The 19816-nt window shown below is 37.4% G+C and overlaps 1 protein-coding gene across 2 annotated transcripts in view; it reads left to right on the top strand.

The window, feature by feature from the left end:
* The window catches only part of REPS2 (RALBP1 associated Eps domain containing 2), a 185279-nt gene that overhangs the window by 147510 nt on the left and 17953 nt on the right, over positions 1 to 19816 (top strand). For both annotated transcript variants that reach the window (XM_075195087.1, XM_075195086.1), the window contains exons 13-16: positions 3956 to 4001; positions 4773 to 4909; positions 8892 to 8953; positions 14674 to 14754. In XM_075195087.1, coding sequence (XP_075051188.1) covers positions 3956 to 4001; positions 4773 to 4909; positions 8892 to 8953; positions 14674 to 14754 — 326 coding nt within the window. The remainder of the gene's footprint in view (positions 1 to 3955; positions 4002 to 4772; positions 4910 to 8891; positions 8954 to 14673; positions 14755 to 19816) is intronic.

The raw sequence follows: 19816 nt of genomic DNA, 5'->3' as shown, positions 1-19816 counted from the left end.
ACTTAATTAAAGACTTCGGAATCTTTACTGATGTAATAAAAAAAAATGCTGCTCTGGTAAACACAAAATATGCAGGATGATAATATACCTGACATCTGCTGCTAGGTGTTCAAATGTCAGAGTATTCTATAGCGAGTCCATTTGACTACGAATGGAAACCTACATAAATAATGTATCACTGGTGAAATCACTGGAATACGAAAGAAATTCTGTGCTTTATGGATTAGGTTGTTGGGACAAAGAAATCCCCTATTTTGGGCCATTTCAAGCAATTTTGATTGATTTAAAAGGGTTGAAATATTTGCTTTCAGTATATCTCCCCTAGGAGTACATTATTACACACTTATTTTCAGAGATGTCTCTCTGTTCATGTAATTGTCCGTTTCAATTTCCTTTTGCTTGTGTTGGAGTGTGTGAAGCAACAATATATTGACCGACTTAGAATAGAATAAAGATTGAGTACAAGGCATGAAAAGCTGCTGCATATGGGTATGGATTTGCACAGAATGTGCGCACAGTAATTATTATTTACATAACAAATCTGCCACCATATTTCAAAGTTATATGTCAAGAACTGAAGGAGTATTAGGAGAGCACCGCATGACCTCAAGGAGTAATGCGTACAGGGTGTATAATCTGCTTAATGCTTGGTATACTTCACATTTGCACTTTACAATGCTTTCAGAAATAAATCAAAGAATAATAATAATATCAGAAGTTTGTTTCTGACAGCAGGACAATTAACTGCGGTATTCTGTCTGCCTCTGCACTAGCAGAGCTGGTAATAGACAGTGATTTCTGCACTTCTGTAAAATAGGTCAGGCCAATGGCACTCATAATAATTTCTGTTTCATTCAGCGGGTGGGCACATTTAATTGTGTGGACTAATTCCAGTGCTAATTCATTTTATAAAATAAAATGTAGTAGTAAATATTTAAATTTATTTCTTCACTTAGAAAATAATATTCGGTTGCTGTTGTATCTTTGATACAGGTAAGCCAACTAAGAGAGGAAGTGTAATAAATAGAATTGGATAATCTCAAAAGAGGACAATTTGCCTCTGTATTTAAACCAGTTCATTTATTGTCAGGAGCACTGAGAGTAGCGGCACAGGTACAAAGTACCAGGCCTGGGGCTGCCTGGGGGCCCTAGACTGCCTGTACAGTGGGAGGAGCTACCAACTTGGTGTCGCCACATCCTGTTCGGCAGCTATGGAAGAGGCACCAAGAAGTTGCTGTCTCTATGGTTGAACTTCTCATTTTTCAGACTCCGTTTCTCTTTGGAACTTTGCTTACTTTAAAATTAAAAGGGCATCTATAAAAAAATCACTTGCTGCTTCCATGTCTATTGTCTTTATTTTTTGATAAGCAGGTTTTATGATATTTTTGATGTATTTTGATGATATTTCATACATCTTCAGCAGACCAAATTGCATTTATGATAATACAGATGTGCAGAGAAATAGTTCTCCGTGCACAATCCTTTTACTGCAAACTAACTTTTAAGAAAAGTTTACTTTAGCATTAAAGATTTTTCCCTCTAAACTCCATGAAGAATATCTAAGTAGTAAAATAGGCTATTTTGTTATGTAACAAAGTTAGCCATACAGTTCTTTGGAATTACTACCTAATTAGTTGTAGAGCCCCTTTCAGATGTTCACATTTAAGATATAAGCCATAATAATTATGTAATAGTTTGGACAAAGTCTATTAAGATTGGAGTTATTATTAGATTTTCCTATTTCCTGGGATGTCGGGAGGCAAACATTTAATTTATTTAATGTCATCACCTATCAAGGCTCTATTAGTTGTAAGCCCAGTGCAAATGCCCCTCTTACCCCTTTGAAATAATGATCTCATTAGTTGGACTAGTGAAGTGGTATTTATGTCTAATAGTGGAAAATACAATAATGCAGTCTTTGAAAAATATTCTTTTAGCCTAAGGTGCATAAGGGCGAGTTAATATATAAAATATTTGGTTAATACATTTAATCCAGGAAAACAGCGGGAGAGTGGAGTTCTGGATGAAATGTGTTTTTAAAAAATAGTACATTTGTTTCATAGTCCGTAAAAATAAATCTTCAATAGCTGTTTACATTTTAAGTCATTTGCATTTGTAGTTTCATTCACACACAGCAGATTATTAGATGAAAATTCACAAACAAATATTTACTTTACAAAGAGTACAAAGCACTAGCATTCAGAGACACAGGGTGCATAGTGTACTGACTAATGATGCCTGACTGACTAACTACAGTAATAGGTCTGAAAGAGTCACAGTATCCGTTCGTAACGTCTACATGTCATTGGCGTATAGATCAGTAGGATCATCAGGAAGTGAAATTGTAGTTGTGAAGCATCCAGGATGTCTGTGGACATTCACAATGGTGTCTAATTATCTGCTAGATATTGAGAACGTGGTCCCATTCTAGCTACTTTATTTTCTTTTTGCTGGGTTTGGGTGATTCCTTATTTTCCCTCACCTTGATCCACAGCAGTAGTGTGACATGAGGCTTCTATGCTTTGTCTAAGTCACTGCAATTAGAACTTGGAACTGAAAAGACAGGTAGATGTTTTGCTTGCAGCACAATGAGATCAGCCTGGATAGTCTGGTTCAATAAATGTTTTACACTGCTGGGATGATGCCTATTAGCTTTGGGGTAGTTTGAAAGAGGCGTCTGTATTAGACAAAGTAATCCCAGTTTGTTGAGAGTTTGTGAGCGTTTATGGGTACTGTGATTGAGGATCCCACTGTGGAGTCCACATGTGATTTATTTTTTAGTCCTCTCAATGGATTGAGAATAAAAAAAAATATATAAAATTGACAATTGGTCAATCCAATCCCAAGTATGTATCTCTTACAGTCGCTTTCCACGCTTCTGCCTACATAGCCTTTTTTTTCAACACATACTGAGTCTACCAGTGAAAGCGCACTGCAGCGAGCTGAGCAATGGCTGGCTTTAAATCAACGTTGATTTTCTCAGTGGTTATCCAGAAGGAGATTTGGGAAGCAGTAAAAGAGTTAAAGAATTCTAGGCACTTCAACCAGATGGGCAGGGAGGTCTTCACTGTGTTTTACAGCACATTGCTGATGTTTAGTCTAAACATCAGCAATGGTTTGTTTAGATGATTCATTATCTTTCCTTCTCTGGATGACACAGAGGATTCTATGGACTTTAGAATTTAGACTAGAGTAACGCCAACCCTCTTGGGCAGTATTTTACCCTCGCTGGACTGACAGAGATCTATTTGGATCTATAAGTGGTCTACAGACGATGCATAATGCTCATAAAATGGCTCATGTGGTTCACATTAATCGCCAAGGGAAGATCCTTGATGCTTTGCATTAATAGACATTCACAAAGATGCTGACAACCTGTAGTGGTCCCTCCAATCCCAAGTATGCATCTCTTACACTCGCTTTCCATGCTTCTGCCTACATAACCTTTTCTTTCAACACATACTGAGTCTGCCAGTGGAAGCGCACTGGAGCGAGGTGAGCAATGGCTGGCTTCAGATAGCTTGCATGCTAAACCCCAGATAAGAAACCTTCTGGGACTGGCTTCCACCAAAACATGACTTTTACATTTTGGGTTTGATTTGTCAGAGCTCTTTGCCAACAAAACTCACAGGTTTGTATGTGAGCAAACTAAACAAGTTTTAATGCTGTTACAGGGCTTCCATAACTTTAAAATTAAAATATTGTACGCCCATGTGACCCAAAGATTGTTATAGGCCATAAGAATAAACCCAAACTTTTGTATCCGAAATAGGCAAAAGCAGTTATAGGAACTTGTATTCACATATCCTGGGGCATTATGGGAATGAGCTGTGGAAAAATAAGTATTGTGGGTGAAAGATTAGAGATGGGAAGAAAAATAGGACTGTTGTGGGGGAAACCCAGGACACAAATGAGCTCTGTGCATTTAATATCATTTGTTTTTGGGTTTTTTCAGCTGCTCATCAGGAGCCATACACACTGAAAACAAGGCCAAGATCTAGGTAACGTTTTTAATATTGTTAAATATATTATTTTTTATGTCCGTGAAAACATTGTATATGTAGTCTACAGGGCTAACATAAGAAATGAAACAGAAACCATCCCTGCTCTTCCCCTGTGTGTTGCCCAAGGACACCTTTGTCTTCTCTTAAATAGTTGCCATTGTAACCTCTAAGCTGTGCATCCTTCCTGCAAATTAGGTGTTAACAATGTCCCTTGCATGCCCATCAGACCTCCCCACATGCCATCAGATCTCCCCATATGCCATCAGATCTCCCTGCATGCCCTTTACATGCCTGGATGTCTCTGGGCACCTTACACCAATACACCCATATCTTCCTGGTGGCAGCCATGGTAGTTTATATAATTGCAAAATACTTAATTTGGTGTACTAAATTCATTCCAGATTAATTCCAATCCCTTACCCTTACATTAAAGTTACATAATTAGTTAGGACACGTGATGTCATGGTATCACCCCAGATCCTGATTGTGAAATTGGATACTTTAACTATGTGATGTATTGGCTGCAGAATGTTCTAATCCAGTTTCAAACTATGTCATTTTATGATTTCCAAAGTAAATTACCATCTCTCAGGACAAGCATTAGATTTCTATAAATTATAAACTATTATATAAATTAGGCTGTCTACATAATGAGGTGCAAGTAATTTTTAAAGTAAAAATATTAATTTTTTTTTGCAGTTTTTCAGTCAAAGATGTGAGACTGAAAAACCTTGTTGGTATTACCTTATTAACGTTTGTTTTATTCAGATCCTACTCCAGTACGTCTATTAAAGATACAATGAAGAAAGTTGAAGAACCTCCCACTCCACCTCCAAGACCACAGAAAACACATTCAAGAGCTTCTTCCTTGGATTTGAATAGAATCATCCAACACCATTCTCCAGGTAACTTATATCTTTCTTCCGACCCACCTTCTTGTTAACATCTTAGGGCTAGATTTACTAAGCTGCGGGTTTGAAAAAGTGGGGATGTTGCCTCTAGCAACCAATCAGATTCTAGCTGTCATTTTGTAGAAGGTACTAAATAAATGAAAGCTAGAATCTGATTGGTTGCTATAGGCAACATCCCCACTTTTTCAAACCCGCAGCTTAGTAAATCTAGCCCTTAGTCTCACTAGATAAGACCCAGTCAATTAGCTGATCAAATAGTTGGCAAAACCTTTCTTCCAAGAATCTTTATTTGCCTCTAATAAAATATGAGTTTTATTACCTATACAATACCTATTACATCAGAATATGTTAATTTCTATTACGTACTTGTTTGCAAATTGCTTGAAGATAAATGGATAGTGTAGTAGAATGAGCAACACATCTTTCCAAATCCAACATTAAGTATTCTGCATTTCTGTGATCATTCACGTTGTCTTGAATTTTCAAGCACTGCAACAATACTTAAATAAAAAAATGTAGCTAAATAGGCTGCATATAGTTACACAGTTAGTAAGACTGAAAAAAGACAAGAGGTCAATCAAGTTCAACCTTTCATAAACTCTAATTGCGATGGTCTTTACCTCTGCAGAATGGACTGTGATCACAGCAGACTGCATTCTTAAGTAAGAGCAGAAATTCTTATATAAAGAGCCAGACAAGATTAGACTGTAATTTACTCTGTAGAAATCGGTAGTTAGCTCTAATTCACCTTCAATTAAAATAATTAGAAAGGGTTGAGTAGAAAAAGACGTCTACTTTGTACTTTTGCACATATATAGCAAATAGAAAAACTCATGCCCTAGAAATTATATAGCAATATCATGGGATGTTGAATTATATGATGTATAGCTAGCAGATTGGGGATGGACTTCCGAGGCATTGGCTCCAATAAATATTATTTATTGTCGATGTCATTGACAACTGTGACATTTGAATTTACTAAACATGTCTTTAGTTTGAAGCTATAAACAATGTATGTATTATTACAAGTATACAGCATATACAAGAAATCATTATTTTTTTTTGTGATTTACAGTTTGATTTGCTAATCAGCAAATTTATTAAAGGTAAATCATCAGTTTTCCAAACCTCCCCAAAAAATTGAAAGAAGTTACGAAGTCAATGTAATCACTAAATCCTCCGTTGTTAGGTATAAAATAAAGGAGCTTTATGAAGGATTGATTTAGGAAATTGCTGGGGAGTCAATAAAATGTTTTCACTGGTTTGAGACAATTAAGATTGCTTTGAAACCAATGCATATTCAGAGCTTTTCCTATTTCAATGGGCCATTCATTTAATGGAGTTTCTACATGTAGTAGTGCACATGCTGGAAACCGCATTAAAATAAATGTAAAAAGTTATTCTAATGAAGTGATATTGCAGACCGCATGCTCTCAATCCTCATCCTGCCTCTCTTGCTGAGAACCTGGGCTGGTTTATACTATAACACGGAGCTGGGTCTGGTGTTTCTATGGGGGCTGCATAAAATAGTATGTCTAATACCATAGAGTCCCTACTTCCATAGACTACTAGTTCTGTACTCTTTCCAGCCCCCCTGGATAGTAGGACTGGGTCCTGTGTATCCATTATACCAAAATAGGAAACAAAGAAAGAAAACAGACTTAGTTTTAAAGTAAACTTTAATTGAATTATAGACTAATTTACCACTTTATTAACAATAAAATAATAAAGCGGTATGATGTTGTGTGATGGTAGAAAACCTTGCAATAGGCTGACTCCTAACAATGTGTCTATACTGTATGTACCTCAATACAAGTATATTGTAGATGTGCTATGTTTTTTGTGGCTTATGATATTAAATATTGCAGTTACCCAAGGAATATTTTTTGCACTATTAATTGTATTTCTTTTCTACTCATTAATCATGTTTAATGTTATGGTTAACTTATAGTACTCTCTCCATCCAAGTAGAGGAGTTGAGGACCATCCCTCTGCTAGTAATGCTACGAATGTTAAAATCTGGGGCAAAGTTTATGCTTAAAATGATAAGCCTCAGTCTGTCCCAGTTATCTACTAGAAATGTATCTCAACTACTTTAATCTACTATACTGCTTTTTATCAGGGTTTTGTTAAATATATGTGCCTGCACTCTCTAAATGTGTAATATACTGGAAACATGCCCAAGTTTTTAGTTATGAAATAAGAGTGCTGCAGTAGTTTTGCACCCAACAGAGTATCAGATTGGTGTTTTTGTTGTACTTTTTGTACAGTTCAAATTGAATCATTTTGCTGTATTGGATCCATATTTCCTACCATCAGTAAACAGCCTTGCTGAGTACAACTGTCAACTCAAAATAAGACTAATGCCCTTGTATTTCCCAAAACCCATAATGGACAAACTACACTCTATCATGTGCTCATATATTTGGAAGAATAAACCCCCCCCGAATGGCAAGTGCTCGTATGTCCTTAACCAGACAAATGGGTGGCCTAGCTCTTCCAGACCTGGCTAGATATCATAAGGCTTGCCTCCTTGCACAACTTAAAGACTGGTCTCTTCCCCCCAATACAAAACCTTGGGTAGATTTGGAACAGGCTCGCAATCCTCTTTTCCCTTTGCAAGATCTACTCTGGTTGCCCAGACGGTGGCGCCCTCCTTGTGGGCCCATGTCCCGGCTAGTCAGGGACGCGTTGAGAGCCTGGGATAAGTTGGCTGAGACCCCCCCTACCATATCCCTCCCCGCTAATAACCTATCACTGTGGACTTTGGCAAAATTGATCCCAGACTTGAATTTGTCCCTGTGGATAACGAATGGCATAGTAGACCTAAGGTCTTTATTTGATGACCAGGGGTTGATGTCTTTCGCACAAATTCAGCACCAATTCCATATACCTACGAGAGATTTTTACAAATATTTACAAATCAGGCATTGGATAGCTTCTCTCTCGAGATATAACATGACCCTGCAGGCCCCGCCAGCCCCACTTGTCTCGAAACTTACGAAGGGAGATAATAGAGCGGGGATCACCTTCTGGTACAGATTCACTTCCCCAAAGCCAAGAGCCAAAATTTCTAGCCAACTCCAGTGGGAATCAGATCTCCAGACATCCTTCACAGAAGACCAGTGGCAGGCAGTTTATATTAATGCTTTTCGTATGTCCAAATGTTTAAACCACACTGAAATGTTTATCAAACTAGTTAATAGACTATACCTGACCCCCTCCAGAATCCATAAAATGTGGCCCTCCAAGTCTAAATTGTGCTGGAGACAATGCTCGATGGTTGGGGATTTGCTTCATATTTTTTGGGCATGTCCGGTTTTACGTTCCTTTTGGGCTCAGGTATTTGATTTAGCTAAGAGGGTGACCGGATTAGATCTTTCTCAGGCCCCTGAAATTGCCCTTCTTCAAATATACCCACCTCATGTCCCAAGACAGGCCTGTTATGTGTTTAACCATATACTTATTGCTGCCAGAGCTGCCATAGCCCAGGCATGGAGGGCGCCGCCACCCCCCACCCTGTCAAAAGTAATAACCAAAGTCCATTATGCATTCGAGATGGAAACACTTGATGTCCCCTACTTTATGAGACCATCCTCCCCACTGTGGAAATGGTTTGAATGGCATGTCTATGTGACTGATGGAGGTGGTGCTCCGCTTAATAACCCTTCTTCCCCTCCCCCTGCTAATGGAGGTCCTACGCCAATAGGTGTGCCTGGATGGAGTGTTTAAATTGGGCCTTCAAAGACTTAGACCAAGTCTGGTGGGTTAGGTGAAGTAACCACAGCAGAATGTAAAATGTATACTGTACAATGTTTGTAACCTGCATACGCTGTATTGGTGTGTACATATCCCCCCCCCCCCCTTTTCCCCTTCTTTCTTTTTGTATCCCCCGTTAACCTAACAAATCTCAATAAAAACGATTAATGTAAAAAAAAAAAAAATAAGACTAATACTGTTTTCTTACTTTACATAGCTCTTCGGGCTGGATGGATACCACCTCCACCTGCTCTGCCTCCAAGACCATGCGTGTCACAGGTACAATAGGTGTTTAGTAATGGTCCAAGTTAAGGAAGAACTAAAATAAATAGGAGCTGTTTGCAGTGGATGTTTTTTGTAAGACTGGTGACCTGGGATTACATATAATAACATGACAAGTACCTATGAACCTTCCAACTATAAGTCATTTTTCATGTGATCTTCCTCCTTATGATTAAGAAACACCAGAAAACAGTATCCAGCAACCTTTTGCTGTACCACCCAACCTACCAATGTATAACAACTGTTCATCATCTTAATATTATACTCTACAAGGACACTACACCTGTTCAAGAGTGTTCTGCTGCACTCTCTGCAGAAATAGGACACTACATCTACCCAACATGACATGACAAATTAACATTATCTTACACATTTATTACACACTATACTGACATAGCAGACTATAGGCATGCAACTATGACCACTGGACCGCCTAATAATACAATACTATTACACTTCATGCAGAAATTTGACATTAACCTACCAGACATGACCTGACTACTGGATATCATCATAACAAATGTGGTTCTACTACGGAATCTGATCACTAACAATTGCAAATTATTACTTTATGGGAATAGGAACAACTATAGATGAAGAGCAAACAAGCTAAACCTTTTAGATGTTCCCCAACATGTTTATGAGAGCAGACACTAAAAGTCTTTGTGACCATGTAGTGACCAATTGAATGCAAATCTTGTGTGTTTAGGTAATATTATATTTGCCTTAACTCTTAAATATGCCTTTATATGAATAGTAATTTATATTAAATAAGTTAGTTATATTCACCTGCATAGCTTTGTTTTACCCGTTTTCACTTGCCAATATTTTAGAGTTTGTAACTGATATCTGGTCTAGAAATGTCCCTTCTCTCCATTCGACCTACTTCTATTTATAGAAGCTGTAAGACATTCATTACACTAGTAACAATGTGTCTCACAAATCTGAGATTTATTGTATGAGACTCTAGCAGAACACCCGGCACTGAAATCAGTCATTGCCATGCTAATACTGGGTAGCTCATTAATGCTTGTAACATATGATTCATAAATACCTGTTCAGCATTGCTTTTATCAGTTTAACAAATCTCAGTACTGATAGTATAGTCCCACAATTTATTGTTTATTTAATAGTACATAAAAAAAGCAATTCTTGCTATTTTATAAACATATTTGCTGTATATTTGAGACTGTTACAGAAGACTTCTTTAACAAATATCAGCAATTTCTCTTCTAGCTGTGAATTTTATTTAACTCATGTCTGCAAGGCTGTATCTACCACATAGACCTAGGGAAGCAATCGCCAGGACTATTTTTGTTCGCAAATGGGGTATATATTTTATTATCTTTTATCTTTTTCAGGAAACACTTAATATACACACTGAGAGGTTTTAATAGTTATTCTTACACAATCCAGAGCAAAGAAGTCTCATGGGATAAATTTATCAAGCTGTGGGTTTGAAAAAGTGGAAATTCTAGGTATCATTTATTTAGTACATTCTGCAAAATGACAGCTAGAATCTGATTGGTTGCAATAGGCAACAGCTCCACTTTCTCAAATCCGCAGCTTGATAAATTTACCCCCCAATCTGCTTTAAGAATGTGATTGACCTTTTTTAATGACAATATCAACTTGAGCCCTAGAGTGTACACTGAATATTTACACCTGTTCAATAAGGTACTGCATGTCTATATATATATATATATATATATATATATATATGTATATATATATGTATATATATATATATATATATATGTGTGTGTGTGTGTGTGTGTGTGTGTGTGAAAAGACAAACAGGCGCTTAGTGAACAATCAGAAATACCACGTAACAACGTGATTAGTAATTAATATATCACATACAGTAGGCAGCTCCGCTACAATATCAAATTGCAGATGTAACACCTAGATAGAAACGACACAAAAAGAGAAGCGCCAGACATAGTGTGATACCATCAAAATAAGAGTCACATCCAGACACTCTAGGGTTGAGAAAATAAGATGATTCGTTTGTCAGAGGTTGATTCCCTCAGTATTTCAACACCTGATTTCAAAGAGCTCCACCTCTTTAGCAAGAGGTTAACGCTTAGACTCCAAATACATAGAAAAAATAAGTATAGTGCGTGCGTGATAGAGACAACCAATTTAGAAGATAATACAATGATTAGCCTCTCAAGGGTACATTCCCCCAGAATTCGAATAGCTTCTTATACATAGACTACACAGCTAGACTCAATATAAATAGAGTCAATAGTATGTGCATAAAAGACAGGCTTATTATAGGATATAATCCAATTTAATTACAGCCTAAATCCATAAAAAGCAATAAAATGCCCGTACATCCGGTACAATAAAAACAGGCTTATCTGTATAGAAAGCGCTTGCAGGGGTCCCCTCAGAAAACTCTCTGGAGCTGGCACACGGGAACCTCCTCGCCTTCGCTTCCACCAAACTACGGGACCTCCTTCAGAACCTCCTTGACGCGTTTCGTCTCAAACGAGACTTTATCAAAAGGATATATGTTCATAGGTGGACAGTTCATCCTTTTATAGTCCACATTAGCACTCGTATCCAATCTGTGGCCGTCTCACCGGAAATCACATGTCAAAGAGTATGGGCAAGAGCTCCGTTTCCGTACTTCCGCCCACAACAACTATCCGCGTCACTTCCTGTTTACGGAAGACGACATCACCTCCGCTCTAGGCTCCGGGACAGAAACCAGACAAAGAGCCCAGCAGGAATACATTGTGATACAAAACACTGATACATACGCACTACAATAACAATACATAAAACCACTGAACATACGGTCAGCAGTATATTTGTACATCTCCGCCCAAAGATAGATGAGTACGTTAACTGGGCGAACCAAAAACCAATAAAAAAGTATATAAATAAAAAATCTTTTATGCATATATAGAAAAAATACAAAAACCCAATCAAGGCCAATAAGCCACATGGCTACTAAATACGTAATAAAGCCCAATACGAGCTAGGGAAACTAGCGGAGCTATACAATATATCCTACTTCCCCAATAACAGAACTTCCCAATAATCACCCGAGGTAAGTATCTTAACAGTATAAACATTAATCGAATAATTTCCGTAGTTAATACCGCTATACATGACGATAGTAGAAAACCCCCAGGTGAAGAGTAAGGGCATAGTAGATAACCCAATCAGATAAATATAACATGGGGTCTAACAGCAAGACCTAGACAATTACAGTTCACATATTTATTCCAAACATCCTGAAATGCATATATATATATATATATATATATATATATATATAAGTTAACCCGTGCATGATACTCATGCATTCTAGTCAAATCAAGCAACTTAAGGTGTTAAAAAGGTTCTTGTCATGCATTTGGGCCTAGCCCAGGCCTCCTCAGGGGAGGTGCGTTACTTCCAGACGCAAGTGCCCTTTTTTAACGTGGTTTTGTCCACATGTCACCACCTCATCATTTTTCTCCATCACCTCTTCCTTCATCTTCATCGCCACATCTATCTATATATATATATATATATATATATATATATATATATATACATGGACAAAAGTATTTGGCCACACCTGTTAATTATTGAATTAAGGTGTTTCAGTCAGACCCATTGCCAGAGGAGTATAGAATCAAACACCTAGCTAAACAGTCTCCATTTGCAAACATTTGTGATACAGAATGGGTCGTTCTGAAGAGCTTGGTGTCTTCAAGCAGGATATATTTCATGGTTTGGGCTAGGCCCCTTATCTCCAGTGAAGGGCAATCTTAGTGCTTCAGCATACCAAGTCATTTTGGACAATGCTATGCTTCCTACATTGTGGCAGCAGTTTGGGGAAGGTCCTTTTATATTCCAACATGACTGAGCCCCAGTGCACAAAGCAAGGACTACAAAGACATGGTTTGACAAGTTCGGTGTGGAAGAACTTAACTGGTCCGCACTGAGTTCTGACCTCAACTCCATCGAACACCTGGAATGGAAATTGTCCCCCAGGCCTTCTCGTCCAACATCAGTGCCTGACCTCATAAATGCTCTACAGAATGAATGGGCAGAAATTCCCACAAACACTCCAACATATTGTGGGGCTACTGGTGCTAATATTGATATCGCTCCTTAATAGATAATGTGATAACCCGTCTCCAGTTTTCTACTGAGATAGGTTTTTTTTCCATTAATACAATTACCTGTCAGGTCTTTTCATTTTAACTCTTTTTCGGAAAAAAAGCTTCGGAAAGACGTCATGTCTGTCATATGGTAAATAGCCATTTTATTATTGCAGGGCTTATAGCCATCAATATTCTCCAGTTGTTCAAAACTATGTTGGCTTTATCATCTCCATTCTCCTGTACCCCACCCATATATACATCCCCTATTGTGTCATTTGATCTTTGATATCATTCAGGATAATAATAACAATAATTGCCTGAAGAGTCCACCCAAACACATATGAACATTTCAAGAAAACAGAAAAAGATGTGTACATGAGGTCACTCCGGGATGTATAGTCAAATTTACATTTTTCAAGTTTATTGGTATACATTAAACTTATTTGTAATTCTCCTGGTCTTTGGAAAGTTGCGCAATAAAGGTTAAAAACAAAGTGTGTATATTGTAGTGATTAAGATATTGTGTATAATGTGATTTTAAAATTGTAGTTTTTACTGCAACTGTGGACATATATACAAATCAATTATATATGATTACGAAACAAATTATACATGAGACCTGAAGGAGAGAGGAAATTGGTTTGCTAGAAGATTACAGGTATTATAATAATTGTACTACAAGTGGAGTCAAGAAATCATACACTAATACTGTTTATTGTTTGAATATAATGAGACAGCAAAGCAGTTGCAGTGAAAACTACAATTTTAAATCACATTATACACAATATCTTAATCACTACACTGTACACACTTAGGTTTTTAACCTTTATTTTGCAACTTTTACAAAGTCCGGGAGAATTACAAATAAGTTAAATGCATACCAAGAAACTTTTAATAAAATTTTAATTGGAAAATACATCCCAGAGTGCCCTGATGTACACATCTTTTTCTATGTTTTCTTCAAATTCTGAATTGTCACTAACTATAGATCATACTATATGTGTATCGGTCTGTGTGTATGCAAATCAATAATAAAATAAATGAGTAGACAAACACTTCTGGACTTGATATGTGGAGGTGTTGTTGAGGTTGTAATAGGTCCAGACCACAAGTTACAGGGGAAAAAAACAGAAATACAGCAAATTGACCAGGTATTGTTGCAGATGTGCCATCAGCATACCATAAAAAATGAAATTGAAATGAACTGGTTAATTTTCTGTAATCATAAATTTAGATGGCAGTTGGCCATATTCTCTGTCATTGGTCAGACACAGAATCACCCATGTGATCTGGTCACTTGACCTGAGAGTCTAATGGCCAAATTGGTCCAAAATGGCCATTTGCACATGTGGCCATACTGTAAATAGACCAGATTGATTGGTTCCTAGGTGGATTGGTAGCATCTGCTCCTGTGTAACCAGCTTTGGCAAAGACAGCCTGCGACACACACTGCATCTGAATGGTAAAAATAAGCAAAAGTAAGAGTGGTGCATTTCAACCCATCACAACTGCCAAGAGAATGACTTTTCTTTAAGCCTTTATTTCACTGTTGGAATACTGTGATCTTTTCTAACAGGAAGTATTGTACTGTATGTTTCTTGGCAGATTCCTTACCAGGGCACTAACACAGAGCAAAAGATACAGATTCAGCAGCTGACTTTTGCAGACTTCAAGTCACAAGAACAGGTACATTAAATCTGTTGTTTATTTATTTTATTTTTTTTAAAGTTTTATTTTTGAAAGGTCAAAAACAAGCATCAGTCCAATACAGTATCCGTAACAATCAAGTCAAACAAGTTCAAGGACCTATGCATTCAGTGTATATCATACAGAACAGAAACATGATATTGACCAAATTTTAACTGTAGGGAGAGAAGAGAGAGGAAACAGAGAAAAGAGAAGTTGGTCAGAGAGAGATAAACCAGATAGACTAGGGGGGCGGTGTGGCAAAACCGCCAATAGAAGAAAAAGAGGGGCAAAGCAGGAGAAAGGAAGAAGAAAGAAAGAAGGGGAAGGCAAGGGAGGGGAGGCGGTAAAGAATCGAGGAAGGATATCAAGTGGCGTGTTTGCAGGGGAGTCAAATGGCAAAAGGAGTTTGAACTTGAAAAAATGACGTCCACGGTGCCCAAATTTTGTTAAATGATTTAGAAGTATTACGCAGTATGCATGTCATAAACTCCATTTTGTATGAGTGCCAGACTCTATTGATAATTGCCTGCAGAGTAGGCACGGTGGCCTGTTTCCAACTAGTGGCAATTTGACACAGCGCTGCAGAAACTATATGGCGGAACATTTTTGTTTGATGTGTAGTAGCAGATGGAAATCCAAGTGGGAGAAGGAAAAATCTAGGAGAGAATGGGATGTCAACCTGCAGAATCTGAGACGCGAAGTCCCTTTGTTCCATCCAGAATGGGGCAAGCTTGGTGCACTGCCACCAGATATGGAGGAAGGACCCTTCCGACGAACATCCTCTTCTCTGTTGTTTATTTTTATGCAGCCTATGCTTTATACATTCCGCATTTTTAATACCGAGAAACAATCTGTCAAACAAATATCTCTGTATTTCATAATTAGTTTTGGTTAATTTATGAATACAGCTTTATATCACCTTTTAATGAAATTAACTGACAATTTATTTCAGTCACTTTTGGTATTTTTTTTCAATAAATCACCAGCAAAACTTTCATCTGCAATAGACTCAGTCAGGAGCATTTGTTAAATTAGGCAGTATGGTTTCCTAGATTATAGTATCACTGTTGTAGAGGTTTCTGTGTCCTTTGTTTCACCTACTATGTTAAGATTCTCACACAAATTGGTATCCCTGTTCTCACACCTATCATTGTGCATGGTACTTACAGGTAGTTGGCAACTATGTCATGGGAGAAAGTAACAAGAACAATTTTTGTTACTTTACAAATTAATGAATGAAGTTATGAAGGATGGGTGATGATGACTCCTATGAAGTTAGAATGAAGAGTGATATGATGTATATTTTACCACATCATACATAAATTAAATAAACTTGTGCAGTGCTGCTATTTCCACCACATACAAGGCATTTACAATTCGTTCTGCTCTTTGCAAGGTTATTATACACATACATACTGTAAGGGGTATATATCGTATACTAGCTTCAGTATAAAGGAATGGAAGTTAGTTTTACATGGTGGAAATAGCGTCACTATTAAACATCAAACTTGTGTATGAGGTATGATGTGTAAAATACACATTATCCTTTATCACTAGTCATTATAGGAGTCCTTAGTGAGATGTCTCATCCCCACTCATAACTTATCACTCGTCCCTCATCACTTGTTGCATATCATGCATCACTCATCAGTTTTCATACTTGCCTTTTACACATTTGTTTGTGTGTGTCAAATTATGTTCGAGTATGATGAATAATGCTATTAAGGCTTATTTTGTGTGTGCATAATAATAGTACAAATTTGTGAATCGTATTAGTAGCTCTTTTATGGAGTCAACTTAAATTTCCATTTTAGTGGTCCTATAAGTTTATCTGGGAGGTAAAATGTCACTTTTTTTTTAAGGAGGACACACTTGATGTGTCTTACCAGGAGCATGAGAAATGCACCTCACTTAACTGTCCTGACAAAATCTAATGGAAACGTATATTTTTTTTCAAAGTTGCTAATTTCATAGAACACATGATCAATGTTGCATTTGTTTTTACCTATATGAACTGGGTGTTAAAATTCACACAGTTATGTACTAATAAGAGGTCTCGGAAAATAGAAAGTAATTATGCATTAGACTAGATTAGCTATTATTTTCATAAATATGCATTATGACTGGTATCGGCAGTGAAGACTTCATAGCAACTTAAAAGTGATGTTTGTTGAATGTCACTTACACCCCACAGTCAATGGAATTTTTCCTCATCCTTTATAACATATACTAGCAAGTTAAATATTCAAATATTATTCCTGTAAAACGCATAGAGATCAGTGTATATCATGTTTTTGTTTCCACATAGTGATTCAATATCCTTTTCTTGGCTATATCGCTACACGTATATGAGTAGACATACACTGTAAAATTTACTAGTTGTGCTATCAAGAGTAAATGGACATGTCTCTAAAGAAATTAAAAATAATTTTTAGAAAGGAGTTTAAAGAGTTAAGAGAAAAATAAAGAAGTATTTTACTGCTCTGGTTTCTAATAACTTGAATGGCAAGTTCACACGGTAGGGTTATTGACTTCTGCTCAACCTACCTGCGGAGTGGCATGTTACCTTTATTTAGAAAAGTCTATTACAGTTTTGTGTAAAGAACCGATCCTCCTCTCCTCTTCACACAGCTAAAATCACTGAATTAAGGCAACCAGCTTAGGCCTCATACTGGCATTTGTTATGCATTAAAAAATGCAAATAAAAAAAAGACAATGAAATCACATGCCAAATACAAACTCGTTCGACATGTGAATTTGGGAGATCTATGGAAGTTGACTAGGCTTCCCAAATGCAGTAATTTGTGATAAATGCTTCTGAATAGAGCAGACAGCATTTGTAAAAACGGCATGCTGCCACAATGCTCCTGAGCTTCTGGAAAGGCCATGCAGGGCTAGGGAAACAGAGGGGGTCTGCTCCAAAAGGGTAAAATACCATGCTGACATTTCATGTTAACCGTTCTAAAGCATTGATGGACAACCTGATCGTGCCACATGGGCAGCCCTCTATCCTTTAAAAGTGCTGCACAGTAGCCTTAGTCTCAGTAAAAACTTAATACAATACATTCAATCAAAGAAAAAATACCTATCTGTAATAACATATTAGCAGGAATTTTTGAACAAGTGTTACAAGCTATAACAAAAATAATAATAAAATGTGTTTGCATTTTCCAGCAGCAAACAGTTGTTACCTTTAAAATTGGATCTCTCAGGATCCAATGAAAAGAAAGTGTATATATATAATTAATCACATCGTAATGTACACATGTTCCAGACTTCTTCATCATTCCATACTCGAACTATAGCCTATAATTCTTCACCCACCTTCATTTGCCCCCTCATCCCCCACTTCAATGTTGCTTGCAGTTACCAGTATTTGAATATCATTTCCACCTCCACTTATTATATATGTATAATATACAGACCATAGCAGAAATGGATAATTACGTCTAAAATAAATAACTAAAATGTTGGTTCATATTGACAAACATAAATATTAACACATTTTAAAGCAAATTTGGGAAACATTGTATTTTAAGGGGTGCCACAGTAACCCAGGAGTTTTGATTAAAGGTTTTAGGTATTGAAGGGACATAAAATTACTTTATTGAGTTTATCTTGCGTGAAATATGCTGATAGGGCTTCAATAGACTTGGAGGCTGTAGTGGATGCTATATACTGTGTGTGAGATAAAACTATTTGGCTCTGCAAAGTAAATTGTCATATAATTATCACCGATTTTGAAATCTTTTTGATGTATTTTACTAATGTTGTAGTCATCATTTCAGATTTCAGTAAGCACAATCTGACCGTTGTCATTTACAAAAGACAAAATATCCACTAGGTGGCACTTGAAGGACATACCAAGCACAGGCTGATATTATACTGTAATTATTGAGCACATTGAACTATATCAGTGATAGGCAATCTGATAAACCCCAGGGCTGCATGGGTGGCCCTCTAACCTTCAAAAGGGCCACACATTTCTCTTATTCTCAGTAATAAGTTAAAACAATACATTTAATCAGAGACCTCTATCTGTAATAACATATCAGCATGGATGTTAAACAAGTGTTACAAGCTATAGCAAACAAATCTGATAAATAAAGTAGGAAGGAGCTGAGGGACACAGGTGAAGACTCAGAGGGCCACACGTGGCCCAAGTGCCATCTGTTGGCCACCACTGAACTATATTCTGTGTCCTGTGACTTTTCTAATCTGCTAAATTTAATTTTTTAGAAACACATCCTTTTACATGTCCATTAGCACAATTTCTAAAGTTTTATTTAATATTTTATTGAACATTACAATTAAATACAATAAATGTAATTCAGGGTTACAGGTGATGAGACCTTGGTATACTCCCAATATTTACCGCTACACTAACCCTAATGTACCTCCTGTTCCTAGACTGTTTTAGAGAAAATGGTATCCTGGGTAGATATCGTGATTAGGTCCTTTTCACCATCAATATGAGTCCAGAGGCGCACTGCAATTTCACCCACTCCATTGCTCAAATTGCCTTTTCTTTGTTTTCTTAACCTTGCCCCCTCAACTCCATCTGTATATTAAGCATGCAAGTTCCCTCCAGGGTCTCTCAGAGCCTCACATGCCGTCTGCACATCAACTTCCAGTTCTGTTAATGGAAAGGTGTTTAAGGCCACAAATTAGCATATAAATGGGTACAAAAAATGATCTCTCCCCTTTTTGCCCTGAGACAGTGTATATTATTCACAGTATGTTCATACAAACCATATTAGGTAGCAGCACAGCAGAAGACTAGCTAGCTGTAAAGCTGTACTACCACCTAAATGCTATATTTTACATACCACCTCTAGCCAGAGCCCCAGGGACGAATCCATGCAGCCTATTTTCTTGGGGCGCAACTTGTTCTCACTGAGAACTGTGGACAGTGTCGGACTGGGGCATGAAGGGCCCACCGGGGGAATGTAGTGATAGGGGCCCACTACATTGGGGTGTGGCCAACTGTAAGAGTGGGTGTGCCCAGTCAAGGGGGTGTGGTCAGCCCATGGAGGGCAACTTACAACGTAAAGAACAA

Source organism: Mixophyes fleayi, chromosome 2 (assembly GCF_038048845.1).
Source record: "Mixophyes fleayi isolate aMixFle1 chromosome 2, aMixFle1.hap1, whole genome shotgun sequence".
Classification (NCBI taxonomy): domain Eukaryota; kingdom Metazoa; phylum Chordata; class Amphibia; order Anura; family Limnodynastidae; genus Mixophyes; species Mixophyes fleayi.
Note: the sequence above shows the minus strand (reverse complement) of the source record. Positions and strands in the feature narration are given on the sequence as shown.